The 20,982-nt window shown below is 42.5% G+C and overlaps 1 protein-coding gene across 2 annotated transcripts in view; it reads left to right on the top strand.

The window, feature by feature from the left end:
- Positions 1-20,982, top strand: part of Naa15-16 (N-alpha-acetyltransferase 15/16) — a 70,974-nt gene that overhangs the window by 15,280 nt on the left and 34,712 nt on the right. For both annotated transcript variants that reach the window (XM_076189200.1, XM_076189201.1), the window contains exons 5-12: positions 1,519-1,666; positions 2,362-2,527; positions 8,503-8,732; positions 11,813-11,979; positions 12,236-12,388; positions 14,667-14,795; positions 15,103-15,263; positions 15,435-15,487. In XM_076189200.1, coding sequence (XP_076045315.1) covers positions 1,519-1,666; positions 2,362-2,527; positions 8,503-8,732; positions 11,813-11,979; positions 12,236-12,388; positions 14,667-14,795; positions 15,103-15,263; positions 15,435-15,487 — 1,207 coding nt within the window. The remainder of the gene's footprint in view (positions 1-1,518; positions 1,667-2,361; positions 2,528-8,502; positions 8,733-11,812; positions 11,980-12,235; positions 12,389-14,666; positions 14,796-15,102; positions 15,264-15,434; positions 15,488-20,982) is intronic.

Genomic DNA, 20,982 nt, shown 5'->3' with positions numbered 1-20,982 from the left:
GCACTGTGAGAGGTATTGCAGATATATGGGATAGGAGAAAAGCTGCTAAGAGCAGTCAAGAGTTTTTATGAGAGTAGTAGAGGGTGTGTTAGGATTAGAAGTGGAGAGAATGAGTGGTTTGAGGTAAAGGTGGGACTTTGTCAGGGATGTGTTATGTCACTGGCTGTTCAACTTATACATGGATGGGGTAGTGCGAGAGGTAAATGCAAAGGTTGTGGGTCAGGGATTGGAGATGGTTAAAGAAAATGAAGAAAAATGGGAGATAAGCCAGCTGTTTGCTGATGACACTGCACTTGTGGCAGGATCAGAGGAGGGACTGAGGAACTTAGGAACAGAGTTTGGGAAGGTGTGTGAAAGAAGGAAGTTGATGATAAATGTGGGTAAAAATATAGTGATATGTACAAGGGGAGAGTGTGGCAGCAGACTGGAAGTGAGTATTAAGGGAGGGAGACTGGAGGAAGTGGATAGTTTTAGATACTTGGGTGCAAATGTGACAGGAAAGGGAGGAGTGAAGGTGGAGGTAGAATGTAGATTGGGAGAAGCGAGTAAATGCCTTGGGGGATTAAAAAGTGTAATAAGAAATAGATGTTTGGGAATGGATGCTAAGAGGAGATTGTATGAAAGAGTGATTTTGCCAACAGCACTGTATGGAGCAGAAACATGGATCATAAGAGAGGAGGAGTTTGAATGTGTTTGAGATGAGGTGGCTGAGAAGTATGATAGGGTTACTAGGCTAGATAGAGTGAGAAATGAGGAGGAAAACAGAGGTGGAATGTGAGTTGGGAGATTGGGTTGATGAAAGAGTATTGGGATAGTTTGGACACATGGAAAGAATGAATGAAGAAAGACTAGTAAAAGAGATGTGGAAGGAGTGAACATGAGGGGTTGACCTAGGATGAGATGGATGGATTGTGTAAAAGGGGCATTGGGAAAGAGGGGAATGTCAGTTGAGGAAGGATGGGAGAGGACAGAAGATAGGGGTGAATGGAGAAGGGTTGTATATGGATGATGCTATGATGCATGAGGGGGAGTGGGTGGGGGATGGGGGGTGAGGGAGTATGTGTTAGAAGTAAATTGATGAAGCCCAAAGGGATTTCTCCCCATCTCCTTTTCTGCCTGAGGGAACACAGAGGGGGGGTTGCCGATTTAATTAATAGGCTTTGCTGTGGATGTGTTGTGTCTTGCGACACTGCTTCTGACCCAGGGCAGTAGGCAAGATACAGGGATGACTTGTCATCCAGGAGGTGCTAAGATAAGAGGGAGGGAAGAGGGTGGAGGGGAGTGGAGTATGTTAGGGATGGAATGGGTGGAAATGGTTTTTATGCCTTTTCCTTTTTGGCTACCTCGCTTATAAGGGGGAAAAAGCCTTTGGTACATGTATGTATGTATATATTAATATGTGCTAAATTTGTTTTAAATGTGCATTAATGTATATGCATGCTTTGACACACTTGAGGTAGAGGGCCTTAAGTGTATATATTTGCCTATATAAATGTATATATATTTTTTATTTTTCAGAAAACAACATATGACTTTGAATACAGTGAATTACTGTTATATCAGAATATGGTATTGAGAGAGAGTGGTAAGATAGATGAAGCTATGAAGCACCTGGGCACTTATGAAAACAATATATGTGATAAAGTAACACTTCAAGAAATCAAGGGTGAGTAGTTACAGGGATTTTCCTGCATTTTATTTGATGTAAGGTTTATGTTGAACAGTACATTAGATGTAGTAGTAATTGTGGGTAATAAAACACCAGTACATATGTCATCTCTCCATATCTTGCTACACAAATCAGGATTCCTTTACCAAACTATCAGCATCCTTGACTCACTAGACTAGTATATGAAATATAGAATGATGTTCAACAATGGTGCAAGATTGTCCACAATGATAGAAGCACTGGTAAATCAGATCAGAGACCATAACAGCAGCACACATTACTTAAACACTGCTTTCAAGATAATTAAATTCAGTACTAAATCAGGTACTCTCTAATATAAACCAAGGAGAGAAAATGCTTTGAGACAGAAATTATACAGATCCACCGACACTCAGGTAATCCCCTAGATCTACATACCAGGTCAGCATTGTCCTGGATATAGACACAGTTTGCCTCAGGAACTGTCACCACACAGAAAACAGGACACATTATCTTACACTACCCTACACTCACTGAATTCAGATATTATTACAAAGATTCTTTCCATAGTGACCCATTAGCTAATCTAGTATTCATGGCCAGGTTATTCAGAACTACAAGTCAGCAAGAAAGATACAAGCTGATGGGTTGATTGTCTTTTTTATAGTTTAATATATTTGCAAAGAAATCTTATGCTTGTCCACAATTTTCAGGTGAAATATACATGAGTATTGGAAGAAAAGAGGAAGCCTGTGAAGTTTATAGAAAACTTGTTACTAGGAACCCAGAAAACAGAAATTATTATTTAAAATTAGAAGAAGCACTTGGCCTACAGACTGAGGAGGAGAGGTTAGCACTGTATGAAGAACTTAGGCAAAAGTGAGTACCTTGTTGGCTTAGTTTATAGCATTAGCCCCCATGTGGTGGTTGGGATGAGAAGAATGCTGTCAACCTGATCCCATATATGTAATGTCATAGAAGGCAACCGCTTAGAGCAGAGTGAGTGGACTAGAGACCCCTCACTTTATTTTTCTCCCACAAAATGTTGAAACATAAAAAGGTGTGGCAGGACTTCAATCAGAATTCAAGTAACTGGGCCATTAACTGTGTGTGAATGTGGTACAGATGAGAGTAAAAGGCAAGAGGTTGGTAATATGTTTGTTAGAAGAAAGATGGATGTGTTAGCATTGAATGAGTCTAAGTTTTAAACTTAGACTCATTCAATGCTAACACATCCATCAAGTTGGGGTTTGGAAACATGGTGGGTAGGGTGTCAGGAGTGATACGGGGCCAAGAGAAGGAAGGAGTGGCACTGCTGGTAAATGGTGAGATAGGTAAGTGTATAGTGGAGTAGAGGGAAGCATCTTCAAGGATAATGTGGATGAAGGTGAAACTGGGATGGGAAATGTGGGCTTTTGTGAGTGCATATGGCCCTGGTAATGAAGAAAGTGAAGAGGAAAGGAAGACTTTAGAGTGATTTATTTGAGTGTCTCGTTTGTACATCCACCCTATGGTCTAGTTGTAGTGTTCTCAACTCAAGATGGTATAGTGTCACATTACTGAGAGTTTGAATTCCATAGGCAGGACTATTTCATCAAACTGTCAATACAAGTATATATATATTGAGTGTGTACGGTAGGGAATTTTGGGAGGAATGTACAAATAGTGGTGTTGGAGGCTCCCAGTGCTAGACTAGGAGATAAACTGATGGATGGAGTAGTAGGAAGGTACAGGGTTTCTCATACAAACTATATTAGAGGTATGTGTTTATAGAGTTGATGATAGCAAACATATTTTAAAATGAGAGACAGATGTAAGTATATGTGGAGGGTGGTCAGGGGGGTATTAATGGGCTATGTAGTGATATCCAAAGGAGGATTGGAAGAATTCTAGGCAAATATATCCAAGGGAAAGAGCAGGGGATTGTCAGATCAATATATGCTAGAAGGGGACTTGAGAGTGGAAAAGGAGGAAAAGGGAAGGAGGCAGAAAAGTACTAAAGGTGAGCAAATTAAATGAAAAGAGGAAGGAGAAACTGAGAGTATGGGAGATACATACATACATATACCAAGGCTTTTTCCCCCTTACCAGGGAGGTAGCCAAAAAGGACAAGGCATAAAATCATTCCCACCCATTCCATCCCCGAAAACACTCCACACCCCTCCACCCTCCCTCCCATCTTAGCACCTCCTAGATGACAGGTCATCCCTGCACCCTGTCCACTGCCCTGGGTCAGAAGCAGTGTCGCAGGACACAGCACATCCACAGCAAGGCCGCTTCATTAAATCGGCGTCCCCCCATATAAAGGAGAGGACGGGAAGAAAACCCTTCAGGCTGCGTCAAAAATTTTGCTCACACACACTACCTCACCCCCTATTCCCCCGTCCATTCCACCTCATGCATCACAACATTTTCCATATACAACCATTCTCCATTCACCCCTATCTTCTGTCCTCTCCCGTCCTTCCTCAACAGACATTCCCCTCTTCCCCAAAGCCCCCTTCACCCCATCCATCCATCTCATCCTAGGACGTCCCCTCATGTTCACTCCCTCCACATCTGCCTTTCATACCTCCTTTACTAGTCTTTCTTCACTCATTCTTTCCATGTGTCCAAACCATCCCAATACTCTTTCATCAACCCTATCTCCCAGCTCCCTTTCCACCCCTGTTCTCCTCCTCACCTCCTCATTTCTCACTCTATCAAGCCTAGTAACCCCCATCATACTTCTCAGACACTTCATCTCAAACACATTCAAGTTCCTTCTCTCTTCCTCTCTTATGTTCCATATTTCTGCTCCATACAGTGCTGTTGGCACAATCACTCCTTCATACAGTCTCCTCTTAGCATCCATTCCCAAATGTCTATTCCTCATTACACTTTTTAAACCACCAAGGCATTTACTCGCTTCTCAATCATTCTACCTCCACCTTCACTCCACCTTTTCCTGCCACATTTGCACCCAAATATCTAAAACTATCCACTTCCTCCAGTTGCTCTCCCTTAATGCTCACTTCCAGATTACTGCCACTTTCACCCCTTGTACATCTCATCACCTTACTTTTACCCACATTTATCTTCAGAGTAGTGAATGGTGGGATGAGGAAACAAAGAAGGTTGTAGAAGAGAAGAAGCGAGCATTCACAGATTGGTTACAAAAGAGGACGGGGGAGTCATATGTGACGTACAAAGAAAAGAAAAGAGAAGTAAAGCAAAAGGTAAAGGAGGCAAAGAGGAGAGCAGATGTGAAATGGGGTAAGAGTATGACAGAAAATTTTGAAAGTAATAAAAAGATGTTTTGGAAAGAAATTAAGAGAGGAAGAGGAGGCGAATCAAGTAGGGAAGAAAAGGTAAAAGGTACAGATGGAGAGATGATAATGGAAGAGATGGCAGTAAGGGGAAGATGGGCAGAATATTTTAGGGAGTTGCTAAATGTGAAGGAGGATAGGGAAGGAAAGATAGCTGCAGTGGGAAATGCGAAGAAAATGAGAGTGATGAGTGAGGAGAATGGAGGAGAAATAGGGAAGGATGAGGTGAAGGCAGTTGTAAAGATAATGAAAGCAGGTAAGGCACCTGGTCTGGATGGATGCCATGCAGAATGTCTGAAAAAGGGAGGTTCAGTGATGGTGGACTGGTTGGTGAGGTTATTTAATGTTTGCTGGAGAGAGGGTAGAGTACCGGAGGACTGGAGAAGTGCCTGTATAGTTCCTCTTTACAAGGGAAAAGGGGACAAGTGTGAATGTAGTAGTTTCAGAGGGATTAGCCTGTTAAGCGTAGTAGGGAAGGCTTATGGGAGGATCTTAATTGAGAGGATTAGGAGAGGAACAGAAGGAGTAATTAGTGAGGAACAGTGGGGTTTTAGGACAGGTAGAGGTTGTGTAGATCAGATCTTTGTGGTAAGACAGATATGTGAGAAAGCTATAGGAAAGGGGAAGGATGTTTTTTGGGCTTTTATGGATCTGGAAAAGGCTTATGATAGGGTAGACAGAAAGGCACTGTGGGAGGTTATGCAGATTTATGGGATAGGAGGAAAGCTTTTGGGAGCTGTCAAGAGTTTTTATGAGAGTAGTAGAGCTTGTGTCAGGATTAGAAATGGAGAGAGTGAGTGGTTTGAAGTAAAGGTGGGACTTCGTCAAGGATGCGTTATGTCGCCCTGGCTGTTCAACTTATACATGGATGGGGTGGTGCGAGAGGTGAATACTAGGGTAGTGGGTCAGGGATTGGAGATGGTTAAAGAAAATGGAGAAAAGTGGGAGGTGAGCCAGCTGTTGTTTGCGGACGACACTGCGCTTGTGGCAGGGTCAGAGGAGGGATTGAGGAAGCTGGTGGCAGAGTTTGGGAGAGTATGTGATAGAAGAAAGCTAAAGATAAATGTGGGTAAAAGTAAGGTGATGAGATGTACAAGGGGTGAAAGTGGCAGTAGACTGGAAGTGAACATTAAGGGAGAGCGACTGGAGGAAGTGGATAGTTTTAGATACTTGGGTGCAAGTGTTGCAGGAAAAGGTGGAGTGAAGGTGGAGGTAGAATGTAGATTGAGAGAAGCTAGTAAATGCCTTGGTGGATTAAAGAGTGTAATGAGGAATAGACATTTGGGAATGGATGCGAAGAGGAGACTGTATGAAGGAGTGATTGTGCCAACAGCACTGTATGGGGCAGAAACGTGGAACATAAGAGAAGAAGAGAAGGAGTTTGAATGTGTTTGAGATGAGGTGTCTGAGAAGTATGATGGGGGTTACTAGGCTGGATAGAGTGAGAAATGAGGAGGTGAGGAGGAGAACAGGGGTGAAAAAGGATTTGGGAGATAGGGTTGATGAAAGAATATTAGGATGGTTTGGACACATGGAAAGAATGAGTGAAGAAAGACTAGTAAAAGAGGTATGGAAGGCAGATGTGGAGGGAGTGAACATGAGGGGACGTCCTAGGATGAGATGGATGGATGGGGTGAAGGGGGCTTTGGGGAAGAGGGGAATGTCTGTTGAGGAAGGAAGGGAGAGGACGGAAGACAGAGGTGAGTGGAGAATGGTTGTATATGGATGATGTTGTGATTGCATGAGGAGGAATGGGCAGGGGGGGTGGGGGTGGGGTAGTATGTGTGAGTAAATTTTGACGCAGCCCAAAGGGATTTCTCCCCGTCCTCTCCTTATATGCAAGGGGGGACGGAGAGGGGGGGTCGCCGATTAAATGAAGCGGCCTTGCTGTGGATGTGCTGTGTCTTGCGACACTGCTTCTGACCCAGGGCGGTGGGCAGGGTGCAGGGATGACCCGTCATCCAGGAGGTGCTCAGATGAGAGGGAGGTTGGGAGGGGTGTGGAGTGTATTTAGGGATGAAATGGGTGGGAGTGTTTTTATGCCTTTCCCTTTTTGGCTACCTCCCTTGTAAGGGGGAAAAAGCCTTGGTATATGTATGTATGTATCTTTAGAGTATAGGAGATAGTGAAGTATAAAGGAGAAATGGGAATAGAGGAAGAATAAATATATTTCAAGGAGGAATTGCTGACCACTGTTGGGTTTTGTTGTGGAAGTTCTGTGTTTTGCTAAATTGCCTATGACCTGAGAAGAATGACTGGGGACCAGAATTATTTCATTAAGTGCTGAGATGGGAGAAATGTTAAATGGGTTTCACTGTGCATGTAGTTGGTGTGTCCTTTGACCTGGTCATCCTTCTTGTAAAAAAGCAAAGGGCCTTTGGTACATATGTATCTGTAATATTTAATGTCTTCGGTTCAATGACGCCTGTGTAGGTGTCCTGAGGCACGAGTGGGTATGTAAAGGCGTTGGAGTCTTGTTTATATGTTATTTTGTAGTTGTAGCAGAGTGACCTGAATTGTGTGAACTGGTTTGATCACGTTTTCTGTGTTAATTATTACTCAGAGGGAAAGGGAATAAGTAATACAGCAGTGACTTTATATTTTATAATGTGAATAATGTGAGGCATCATACAATAGGCATCCGATCCTGCACATGAAAATTTGACTTGTATTGAAGAGGTTAATTTTCAATGTTTACTCATAAGACAGAATTAATACATACATACATACATATACCAAAGGTTTTTTCCCCCTTACAAGGGAGGTAGCCAAAAAGAAAAAGGCATAAAAACCATTCCCACCCATTCCATCCCTACACTCCACTCCCTTCCACCCTCTACCCTCCCTCTTATCTTGGCACCTCCTGGATGACAGGTCATCCCTGCATCTTGTCCACTGCCCTGGGTCAGAGGCAGTGTCGCAAGACACAGCACATCCACAGCAAGGCCGCTTCATTAAATCAGTGACCCCCCCCCCCTCTCTCCGTCCCCTCATGCAGAAAAGGAGAAGACAGAGAAATCCCTTTGGGCTACATCAAATTTTTCTCACACATACTACCTCACCCCCTATCCCTCCATCCATTCCACCTCATGCATCACATCATCCATATACAACCATTCTCCATTCACCCCCTGTCCTCTGTCCTCTCCTGTCCTCCCTCAACAGACATTTCCCTTTTCCCCAAAGCCCCTTTCACCCCATCCATCCATCTCATCCTAGGTCGCCCCCTCATGTTCAGGCCCTCCACATCTGCCTTCCATACCTCTTTTACTAGTCTTTCTTCACTTATTCTTTGCATGTGTCCAAACCATCCCAATACTCTTTCATCCACCCTATATCCCAACTCACTTACCACCCAGTTCTCCTCACCTCCTCATTTCTCACTCTATCCAGCCTAGTAACCCCTATCATACTTCTCAGACACCTCATCTCATACACATTCAAACTCCTTCTCTCTTCTCTTATGTTCCATGTTTCTGCCCCATACAGTGCTGTTGGCACAGTCAGAATTAATACAAACAGGTAATATTTGATCATCTTCCACAGATATCCAAAAGCACATGTTCCAAAACGGTTGCCACTGAATTACGCTCGGAATGAAAATTTGGAACTGATGTTGGACCCATACCTACGAGCAGCCTTACAGAAAGGGGTTCCGCCACTGTTTACAGATTTGCTATGTTTATATAAAGATCCAGAACGTGTACAAGTTATAGAGAAGTTAATGACTAGGTATCTGCGAAACTTGGAGGAAACTGGGCATTTATGTGAAACAGGTAAGAAAAATGTAGCATAGTTCATCTACATGTGTTTGTTATACTAGATGTATGCATGCTTATAATCACTGTGTGTGAATTTACATATTAACACAGTTTTTATCAGTTGGGTTTATCAAAATAGATGATAGGCAGGTGGATGGTTCCTCTTTTGTCTTGTGGCTTTGGTGAACCTTCCTTTTCCATTGTATTGGTGTTGTCACTTGAAAACAGCATCACATCACACAAAGACAGCCCACCAAACACAGCATGAAGACCCCAGTAGCATTTTATTTGCACAACTACATCAACCTACCTGGTGGCCAAACCAAAGTACATACCTGGGTCAGATAAGATTAGGATGGGTGGGGATGGGTGCATGCCTTGGCTGGCTATCACCTGTATAAAGGGGATGAAGCTTTTGATTTATAGATGAGACACCAAACTAAACTTATCCCAGAAGAACATCAACACAAACCAGAATTATCCCCATAAAACAGTACATGAAAGTTGACCAGTAAACAGTTTTATACAAGAACCCTGAAGTCCACCCATCCATCCCATCCTATATCACATGCATAATCATCACAATGTAACAAAAATATAATACTCCAGCATCATACTTCTCAAATATGTACAAGAGCCTACCACCTGCACCACATAACCCAACCATAAAAAAACACAGACATCCACAGGTTACAAAATAAACACTCCAAGACCAAACACTGAACTGCATTCTCCACCAAACTTCCTCAGACATCAATTCTACAGGAAAATTCCTCCCACAACAAGCAAGAACCATGCAGGCATGACTTTGTTTAGGCCACCATCCAGCTTTAAATCAACACCAACACACAATAGGCCTGGCCACATTCAAATTGTCCCAGATGCAGTCACCACACAGAAAACACCAAATATCTCATCCTTCATTGGCCTATTACAACCTTACCCACACAATAACATAATATCTCCTCCTTGGGTGATTTGTGGGCCAGTCTGATGCCTGTTGCCACATTCCTGGGAGGCGTAGGAGATCTAGGGCAACAGATTGATTGATCAGCCACCCTTAGATTTTTTTTATTTTAAGTACTCTGTTTTGTCAGCACAGGAGCTTCTTGAGAATATAGTTTGAGTGCCATTGAGTCACCTTTAACATATTCACTTTTGTTGAAATTTTGTACAGCTTTCAAATTTGGTGCCATTCTGTATTCTGAATAGGCTACTTGTAGTTTGAGTTACTGATATATATGTAGTTTGAGTGTTATTATTTATTGTTTCATATACACATAACCTGTGGCTTTTTCCCCTGTACAAAGAAAAAAAAAAAAAAAAAAAAGAGGCACAAAATCCACTCCAACCCATTCTATCCCCACATACTCCACTCCCATTCACCCCCCTCCCTCTTTATCTTGGCTCCTCCTGGACGACGGGTCATCCCTGCATCGTGCTCACTACCTTGGGTTGGAAGCAGTGTAGCAAGACACAGCACATCCACAGCAAGGCTGCTTTATGCAGAAAAAGAGGAGGCAAGGAGAAATCCCTTTGGGCTATGTCAAAATATCATTCACACTTGCTCCCTCACACACACACACACACACACACATGAGGGAGTAAATTGTTACATGAACCTCTTTGCTGACGATGCCAAATTACTCAAGAGAGTATGAACAGAAGAAGGTTGTAGATCGCTACAAGAAGACCTAGACAAAATATAGGAATGGAGTCAGAGATGTGAAATGAACTTCAACATTAAGAAATGTAGCATAATGGAATTTGGAAAAAGCAAAAATAGAGTATCAGGTCAATATAGAATTGGAAACAAGGAAGTCAAAAAAGTCGACTCAGAAAGGGACCTGGGAGTAATCAATTCAAGTGACTTGTCACCTGATAAACATGTCAATAAATTATTTGGAGAGACTTTTAACTTATTAAGATAAATGAAAATGGCCTTTGACCACATGGATGAGGAGATGGTTAAAAAAAATAGTGGTTACACTTATAAGACCTAAACTAGAATATGCTGCAACACTGTGGGCACCTAGCATAAAAAAGAACATAAGAAAATTATAAAGAATCCAAAGAGCAGCGACAAAAATGGCACCAACACTGTCAAATCTGACATACAAACAAAGATCGGAGAAATTACATCAATCAACACTGGAACAGAGAAGAGAAAGAGGTGATTTGTTGACCATTTACAGAATTATGAAAGGGATGGAAATTCTCGATAGAGACGACTTTAAGTTGGACAGAAGAGAAACAAGAGGACACAAAAAGAAGCTAAAGAAGAACAGTTACAGAAGAGACCTGAAAAAGAATAGCCTCACACATAGAGTGATTGATGTCAGGAACAAACTAAGCAGAGAAACAGTGAGTGCCAAAACTATACACGATTTTAAGAATATACTGGATGCGGAGAGATACGAAAACAGGTCACTATGAGTATAGCTCTCGTCCCGTAAAATACAACTAGGTAAATAAATACACACACACACACACACACATCCCACACCCACACCCACAACCATTTTCTACTCATCTCTATCTTCTGTATTCTCCCCTCCTTTCACCACAGACATTCCCCTCATTCCCAATGCCCCTTTTACACTATCCATCCATCCCATCCTTGGTCGCCCCCTCATGTTCACTCTTTCCACCTTTGCCTTCCACACCTCTTTTACTATTCTTTCTCCACTCAATCTTTCCATGTGTCCAAACCATCCCAATACTCTTTCATCAACCTTATCTCCCAACTCCCTTTCTAACCTCTCTATCCTCCTCACTTTTTTTTTTTTTTTTTTTTTTTTTTCATCATCATCATCACCACCACTATCATCATCGTTGTCATCATCATCAGAAGCTCGCTGGCTGAGCGGGTTAGGGCGTCGTTACTTGTAGCGAAGGTCGAGGGGATGGCAGTTCGAATCCTGCCACCAGCGAAGTTGAACCAAGGGCATGGTTCATTAAATTCCACGCTACAAAGCCCTCTGTGAGGGGCACCGTCCTAGCCTTCCGATAGGGGGGAGTTTGTGACGTTAAACCATATCATCATCATATAATTCTAATATATTTATGTCTTCTTTTGTTTCATATGATTACAGATAACGAGTTTAAAGAACCTGCATCTGTATTATATGTGCAAATGTTCCTAGCACAGCATTACAGTTATCTTGGAAATACAGAAAAGGGTTTAGAACTTATCAACAAGGCACTAGAGCACACGCCAACTTTAATAGAATTGTACATCATTAAAGGAAAATTATTAAAGGTAATTTTTCTTTTAGGGGATATTGAATATGTGTAATACTTTATTTCATGTTTATTTATTATTATTAGTATTATTTTATTTTTTTCTCTCAAAACAAGTTCTAGTTTTGGGGCACAGTTGTGATACATTGAAGAGATGTCTATATTAAATTGGTTACAGACATTTTTTGACTCCTGACATTAAAACTGTCAAGTAGAATTGATATTTTGTTAAGTCTTAACTTTTAGGAAACTAATCACACGTATTTGATATTTAGCATGCAGGCGATACTATAGGTGCATATGAAGCACTACAGGAGGCTCAGGAGCTCGACACTGCGGATCGCTATGTTAACTCCAAAGCGGCATCATATCTCCTTAAAGCCAATCTCGTTAAGGAGGCTGAAGAAATGTGCTCTAAATTCACAAGGGTATGTATGCATCTTACAGTAGAGGACTTGCTAATATACTTTTACTTTGGTTCTGCTTATGTGGGACCAATAATGGGTGCCTGGATTTGGTGGTCCTACAAGAGCTGCCCATCTCCAAAACATATCAGCCTCCTGTCTTCCATCAGGAGGTGCAGCCCTAATAGGTTGACATTTGGTCTCTGGACTGGGGTCAATATCTCTTTCTGTCAACTGCAGATACATTTCTTACATCACTTCACACATGGAGACCTGGCAACTGCTCCTCTCCTAATACTTTCAGTCAGTTACATAGAAATAGTCATACACCAATACGACACAGAGAACAATCCAGAGTTTCTTTCCAGAGAAATATAAATCAGACAACACATTCCAATGATTTAACACAAAAATACCCACAAGCAGAATAGTATTATGTGTACCAAAGGCCCTCCCCTGTCTTTATAAGGAGGATAGTAGTCAAAGGATCTACCCTCAACATACATATATATATATATATATATATATATATATACCAAGGGCTTTTTCCCCCTTACTAGGAGGTAGCCAATGTCAAAGGCAAATCCACTCTCACCCATTTCATCCCCACATACTCTAATCCCATTCACCATCCCTCCCTCCCTCCCTCTTTTCTTGATTCCTCCTGGATGATGGGTTATCCCTGCATCTTGCCCACTGCCCTGGGTCAGAAGAAATGTAGCAAGGCACAGCACATCCACAGCAAGGCCACTACATTTAATTGGTGACCCCCCCCCCCTCCTTCCCCTCATGCAGAAAAAGAGAGGATAGGGAGAAATTCCTTTGGGCAGTGTCAAAATATTCACTCATACTCCCTCACCCCCCCCCCATCCTTCATCCACTCCCTTCCATGCACCACAGCTTGATCCATACACAACCATTTTCCACTCACCCCTATCTTATGTCTTCTCCGTTCCTTACTCAACAGACATCCCCCTCTTTCCCAATGCTCCTTTTATCCCATCCATCAATTTCATCCCTTGGTTGCCCCCTCATGTTCACTCCTTCCACCTCTGCTTTCCACACCTCCTTTACTAGTCTTTCTTCACTCATTCTTTCCATGTGTCCAAACCATCCCAATACCCTTTCATCAACTCCATCTCCCAACTCCCTTTCCACCCCCACTCTCTTCCTCATCTCCTCATTTCTCACTCTATCCAACCTAGTAACCCCTACCATACTTCTCAGGTATTTCATCCCAAACACATATAAACTCTTCCTTTCTTCCTCTCTTATGTTCCATGTTTCTGCCCCATACAGTGCTGTTGGCACAATCACACCTTCATACAATCTCCTCTTAGCATCCATTCCCAAATATATATTTCTCATTACACTTTTTAATCCCCCAAGGCATTAATAGCTTCTAAGGGGAGAGAGTGGAGGAATATCAGATAATTTTTTGGTGGAAGGTAAGTTGAGAGTGGAGGATAGTGTAGAAAGAGAAGGACAGAAGGTAGGGAGGTGCTTAGAGTGAAATGCTTAAGTGAGAAAGAAAAGGAGTACAACAAGCTGTAGGAAGAGTGGGAGGGAGTGAAGGATAGAGTCGAACTAAGAGTGGAGGAAGAATAGGGATGTTTCAAGGAGGGAGTCACAAGGTGTGCAAAGATGGTGTGGGGAACAAGGAGAACAGGAGGAAATAAAAGGAAGGGTAGTGAGCGGTTGGATGATGAAGCAAAGAAGTTTGTAGAAGAGAAGAAATGAGCATTCACTAATTGGTTACAAAATAGGACGAGAGAATCAAATGAGAGGTACAAAGAAAAGAGAAGTAAAGTGTAATATAAAACAGAGCAAATGTGACTTGGGGTAAGAGTATGACAAATTTTTGAAAATAATAAAAAGATGTTTTGGAAGGAAATTAACAGAGGTTGAAGAGGTGAATCAAATAGAGAAGAAAAGCTAAAAGGTGGAGAAGGAGAGATGATAATGGAAGAAATGGCAGTAGGAGGAAGATGGGCAAAGTATTTAGAGAGTTGCTAAATGTGAAGGAGGATAGGGAGGGAAAGGTAGTTGCAGTGTGAAGCACTAAGAAAATGACAGTGATGAAAAACTGTATTCATCCTGTTTCATCTTGACTTTAAACCCATTTCCCCATGTTTTATCAAATTGAATTCATTTTGCCTTCTTCTATGCATCAACTGATGATATTTAGATTTAGTGGAGCAGCCAGGAACCATTGTGAATTACCATGAATGACATGTTCCAGATGAAAAAAATCCAAGACTTCAGCACTTCACTTTAGCACTATTATTATTCTTGGTTTCAGGAAGGTGTTTCGGCAATGGAAAATCTAAATGAAATGCAATGTATGTGGTTTCAAACAGAGTGTGCTAGGGCATACTTCAGACTGGGCCAGTATGGGGAAGCTCTCAAAAAATGTCACGAAGTAGATAGGGTAAGTCAAACCTTGATTTTTTGTTTTCTTTTATTTATTTATTTTATGACTGGTTTGGCCATGCTTGTGATGAATTCTCATGTTTAGACATGTTTTTTTTATATTAATGCTACAAAATAGGTTTTACTTTTTAATTAACTAATAATTTATAACAATAATAACCTATTAGCATATTTTGAATTTCTAAATATGTGAATAGAACAAAGGCACTGGCATTCTTTGCTTGCTGTGTAGAAACCCACCTGCTGTGAATGAGTACTCTTTTCTGTCTCGTAGGGTGTTAAGATTGTAACATTTTCTTCCTCAGCATTTTACAGAAATCATAGAGGACCAATTTGACTTCCATACTTACTGCATGAGAAAAATGACCCTGAGGTCCTATGTAGAGTTACTTCGTCTAGAAGATGTGCTTAGGAATAACAGGTTCTATTGGGCCGCTGCAAAAACAGCAATCACCATCTACCTCAAGTAAGTTGATGTAGCTCTCTGAGGATCCAGTATAGTTGTACAAGATTTCCATGATGATCACATTTGATGAAATTGGTAGCATTGAAAATATGTTGCAGGTAGATGACATTTTTTTATTAAGATAAATTTTAGGAGAATTATATTCTCAAGTTACCTTTTTTGTTTATGCAGGTTATATGATGAACCCCTATCAGACAACACAGGGGATGACAATCTCAACACAGGTAAGTACCAAAGTGCCAGCCATTAGTTGTTTAAGGAGAATCAATTTTTAGTGCATTAGGGGATGGAGAGAGTTGTTGCTGATTAAATGAAGCAGCTTTGCTGTGGATGTGCTGTGTTTTTCTGCATTGCTTCTGACCCAGGGCAGTGGGCAAGATGCAGGGATGGCCTGTCATCCAGGAGGAGCCAAGAAAGGAGAGAGTGAGGGGTGGAGGATGGTAGTGAAGTGTGTGGGGTTGGGGTGAATGGGATTGGATATGCCTTTGACTTTGGCTACCTCCCTTGTAAGGGGGGGGAAAAACCCTTGGTATTTGTATGTATGTATATAATTTCTAGTGAAAAGATATATATATATATATATATATTTATTGATCATAATTAATAAGTTTGATTGCATAATTTATAAGATTGGTTGCATAATGGGACAGGAGAATCATGTGAGAGGTGCAAGGAAAAGAGAAGAAAAGTCAATCATAAAATTGGGGAGACAGGCAGGGAGGAGAGCAAATGTGAAGTAGGGCGAGTGTGATAAAATTTTGAAAATGATGAAGGAATGTTTTGGAAAGAAATTGGAGAGGAGGAGACTGGTTGGGTAAGGAAGGGAAGGTGAGGAGTGTGGATGGAGAGATGATAATCGGGGAGACAAAAGTGGGAGGGAGATGGGTGGAGTGTTTAGGAGGGTTGGTGGGTGTGGGGGAGGATGGGGAGGGAGGAGTTGTTGTGGTGGTATGGTGATGAAGGAGGGTGGGGAAGGATGAGGTGAGGGCAATTATTGAAATGATGAGAGCAGGTAGGGCACCCGGATTGGATGGGTGTCATGTGGGGTGTCGAAGGGGGGGAGGTGCAGTGGGGATGGGCTGGCTGGTGAGGTTGTTTGATGATTGTCTAGGGGAGGGTGGAGTGCCAAGGACTGGAGGAGTGCCTGTGTAGTTTGGCTTTGCAGGGGAGGGGTGTGAGGGTACTGATTTCGGAGGGATCAGTTTGTAGAGTGTGGTTGTGGGAGGGTTTTGATTAGGAGGGTTGGGAGAGGAGTGGAGGGAGTGGTGTGGGTTTGGGGTGGGTGGTGGTTGCATGGATCAGATTTTTGTGGTGGGGCTGATGTGTGAGAGGGCTTTGGGAAGGGGTGGGGTTGTGTTTTGTTTTGGGCTTTTGTGGATTTGGAAGGGACTTGTTGCAGGGGGGATGCTGTGGGAGATATTGCAGATATATGGGATGGGAGGAGGGCTGTTGGGGGCAGTTGGGATTTTTATGCAAGTAGTGGACCCTGTATTGAAGTTGGAGGTGGAGAGGATGAGTGGTTTGTGGTGGGGGTGGGATTTTGCCGGAGATGTGCTATGTTGCCTTGGCTGTTCAATTTGTACATGGATGGGATGGTGCAAGAGGTGAACAAAAGGGGGGTGGGCTGGGGATTGAAGATGGAGAAAAATGGAAGATAAACCAGTTGTTGTTTGCTGGCAACGCTATGCTTGTGATGGGATCAGGGAGGGGGTTGGGGAGGGTGTGTAAGAGGAGGTTGAAAATGAATGTGGGTGGGAGGGTGATGGGGTGTGCAGGGGGAGAATGTGGCAGTGGGTTGGAGATGGGTGTTGGGGGAGAGAGACTGGAAGTGGATGGCTTTGGGTGCTTGGGTGCGAATGTGGCGGGAGGGGAGAGAGTGGAGGTGGAGTGTGGATTGGGAGGGGCAGGTTGCCTTAGGAGGTTGGAAAGTGTAATGAGAGGTGGACATTTGGGAGTGGATGCTGGGGGAGATTGCGCCAACAGCACTGTATGGGGCAGAAGCATGGAGCATAGGATGGGAGGGGTTGGTTTGAATGTGTTTGAGGTGACGTGCCTGGGGGTTGCTGGGCTGGGTGGGGTGGGGGTTAGGGGAGTTGGGGGATTTTTTTTTTTTTTTTTTTTTTTTTTTTTTTTTTTCTCTCTCTCTCTCCAAAGAGTGTTGGCGTGGTTTGGACGTATGGAAGGAGTGGGTGAAGAGGGAATGGTGGGAAGGGTCTGGAAGGCAGAGATGGAGAGTGAACATGAGTGGCCAGGGGTGGGATGGATGGGTGGGGTGGGGGCTGTTGGGAGGGAAGGGAGTGTTGGAGAGAGGTGGAGGAGGATGGGGGTGGGGGTGGGTGGGGAGTGGTTGTGTATGGATGATGCCGTGATACATGGAGGGGGTTAGGGGAGTGTGTGTGAATGATATTTTGACACAGCCCTAAGGGATTTCTCTGTATTCACTTTTTATTCTTGGGAGGGGCAGAGAGGGGGGGGGGGTTGCTGATTGGGTGAGGTGAGGTGCCCATGCTGTTGAGGTGCTGTGTCTTGCTGCATTGCTTTTGACCCAGGGTGGTGGGTGAAGTTCAGGGATGACCAGTCATCCAGGAAGAGCCAGGATGGGAGGGGAGTAAATGGGAGTGGAGTGTGTGAGGATGGAATGGGTGGGAGTGGATTTTATGCCATTGTTTTTGGCTACCTCCCTTGTAAGGGGGGAAAAAGCCATTGGTATGTGTATGTATGATTTATAAGGGACCATCGGTGGGTATCTGTACTGGTGGCTCTGCTAAGGGAGTGTTAGAAAGAATCATATTTCTGCTGTTCCTTAAATTCCACCAGCACCCTTACCACTATATGGAAATGGAGCTTAAAGAGGCTGGCACACACACTCTGAAGAAACCTTAATATATATCATATCACTTTTGACTATCTTTCCTCTGTTAACATGGACAATTGACAACTGGCAGCTGCTTCTCATCACCTCTTACTAGCTGGTGACGTAGAAACTGCAGGTAGAAACTTACCTACATTAATACATTGCAGACAACAGTCAAGTGTTCTTTCCTGGAGAGATCTATGGGAGAATGCAAAGCTCTGTGTGGATAACCTAGGAATAGTAGTGAAGCACTGCAACTATGAAATAGTAACCAGAAGCAGAAATCTACCTCAAGCCCCAGTGCCCCAGATAATAAAAAAATATATAAACATAGATCACAAAAAAGCAGTCAACAATAGACCTCCAAATTCTATACTCTACCCAACTTTCCCAAATAACTACCCAAATGAGAAATCTTCCCAAGACAGACATATAAGGCACAAAAGCATATAAAGACCCCAATTTTGGCAGGCTAATGTGGGATCCCGGAACATCAGTGTTGTCTGTGTTATAGGTACACTTATCATTATATAGCAAAAAAATACTGCTAAATATTTGTAGTAAGAACTGGTAGACAGAAGGATTATAACTTGTTATAATGAACTGTGGTAGAGAGGAAAGAAGACTGTCACTGAGTGTTCCCTCTTGATTTATATAAGGCAACAAAAATGGGACGGGGATAGGACTAGGCATTTTATTTTCTGTAGCCGCAAAGGGGACATTCCTAAAAAAGCAAAGGCATAAGAGTGTCTGGGAGTTTTCCAATCAGAACCCTAAGGTTTGGATCTTTTAATGCATGTGGATGTGGTACAGATGAGAGAAAGGGAAGAGATGGGCAGTATGTTTGTGAGAAGAAAGATGGATGTGTTGGCATTGAATGAAACTAAGTTGAAAGGGATGAGTTTGAGTTTGGGAATGTAGTTGAGAGGGTGTCAGGAGTGAAGAGAGGATGAGAGAGAGAAGGGGTGGCTATACTAGTAAGTGAAGAGATAGGTAAAAGTGTGGTGGAGTGGAAAGAGGTTTCTTCAAGGTTAATGTGGATGAAGGTGAAACTGGGAAGGGAGATATGGGTCTTTGTAAGTTCCTGTGGGCCTAGTAGTGAGAAGAGTGTAGGGGAAAGAGAGACTTTTTTGATAGATTTAAATAGTGCATAGAGGGTTTAGAGAAATGTTAATGTAGTGGTATTGGGAGATCTCACTGCTAGGGTAGGAGATGAACCAATAGAAGAAGTGGTTTGGAAGTGTGGAGTTCCAGGAAAAAAAATCATATCGGAGAGATGATGGTGGAGGTGTGTAGAGAGTTGATGATAATAAATACAATGTTTAAGAAAGTCCATAATAAGTACACATGGGAGAGGGTGGTGGATGGGAGGGTGGTAGATAGGGCTTTAACGGACTATAAAGTGGTAACCAGGAGAAGAGTAGGAATAGTTTTGGATGTACATGTTCTAAGGGGAGAAAGTGTGAGAATATCAGATCATTTTTTGGTTGAAGGTAAGTTGAGAATGGAGAAAGAGGAAAAGAACAGAAGGTAGAGAGGTGCATAGAGTAAATTCCTTATGTCAGAAAGAAAAGTAGTACAAGAACAAGCTGACAGAAGAGTGGGAGGGAGTGAAGGATAGAGTAGAACTAGGAGTGGAGGAGGAATGGGGATGTTTCAAGGAGGGAGTTGCAAGGTGTGCAAAGATGGCATGTGGAACAAGGAGAATGGGAGGAAATGAAAGGGTAGTGAGTTGTGGGATGATGAAGCAAAGAAGGTTGTAGAAGAGAAGAAATAAGCATTCACAGATTGGTTATGAAATAGGATGAGAGAATTATAAGAGAGGTACAAAGAAAAAAAAAGAGAAATAAAGCATAAGATAAAGGAGGCAAAGAGGAGAGCAGATGTGAAATGGGATAAGTGTATGACAGAAAATTTTGAAAGTAAGAAAAAGCTGTTTTGAAAGGAAATTAACAGGAAGAGGAGGCAAATCAAGTAGAAAAGAAAAAATAAAAGGTGCAGATGGAGAGATGATAATGGAAGAGACAGCAGGAAGAGGAAGATGGGCAGAGTATTTAGGGAGTTGGTGAATGTGAAGGAGGATAGGGAAAGAAAGGTAGTTGCAGTGGGAAATGCTAAAAAAAATACTGTGATGAGTGAGGAAAATGGAGAACTTAGATATGAGGAGAAAGCAGTTATTAAAATGATGAAAGCAGGTAAGGCACCTGGGTCAGATGGATGTCATGTGGAGTGTAGAAAAAAAGGGAGGTACAGTTATGGTTGACTGGCTGGTGAGGTTGTTTAATGTTTGTCTAAAAGAGAACAGAATGCTGAAGGACTGGAGGAATGCCTGTATAGTTCCACTTTACAAGGGAAAAGGGGACAAGTGTGAATATAGTAGTTTCAGAAGGATCAGTTTATTGAGTGTAGTTGGGAACATTTATGGGAGGGTTTTGATTGAGAGGATTAGGAGAGGAACAGAGGAAGTAATTGGTGAACAGTGTGGGTTTAAGATAGGGGTTGCCTGGATAAGATTTTTGTGGTAAGGGGGATATGCAAGAATGCTTTAGGAAAGGGTAAGGATGTTTTTTTTGGGCCTTTATGGATTTGGAGAATGCTTATGACAGGGTAGATAGGAAGGCACTGTAGTAGGTATTGCAGATATATGGGATAGGAGGAAAGCTGTGAAGAGTAGTCATTTTTACAAGATTAATAGAGCCTGTGTCAGAATTAAAAATGGAGAGAGTAAGTGGTTTGAGGTAAAGATAGGACTTCACCAGAGATGTGTTATGTCACTGTGGTCATTCAATTTAGACATGGATGAGGTGGTGTGAGAGGTAAACAATAGGATAATGGGCTGGGGATTGGATATGTTTAAAGAAAATG

This window comes from Oratosquilla oratoria, chromosome 8 (genome assembly GCF_046742065.1).
Source record: "Oratosquilla oratoria isolate Oo_2021 chromosome 8, ASM4674206v1, whole genome shotgun sequence".
In the NCBI taxonomy this organism is placed as follows: Eukaryota; Metazoa; Arthropoda; class Malacostraca; order Stomatopoda; family Squillidae; genus Oratosquilla; species Oratosquilla oratoria.
This window is presented reverse-complemented; position numbering and strand designations above follow the sequence as displayed.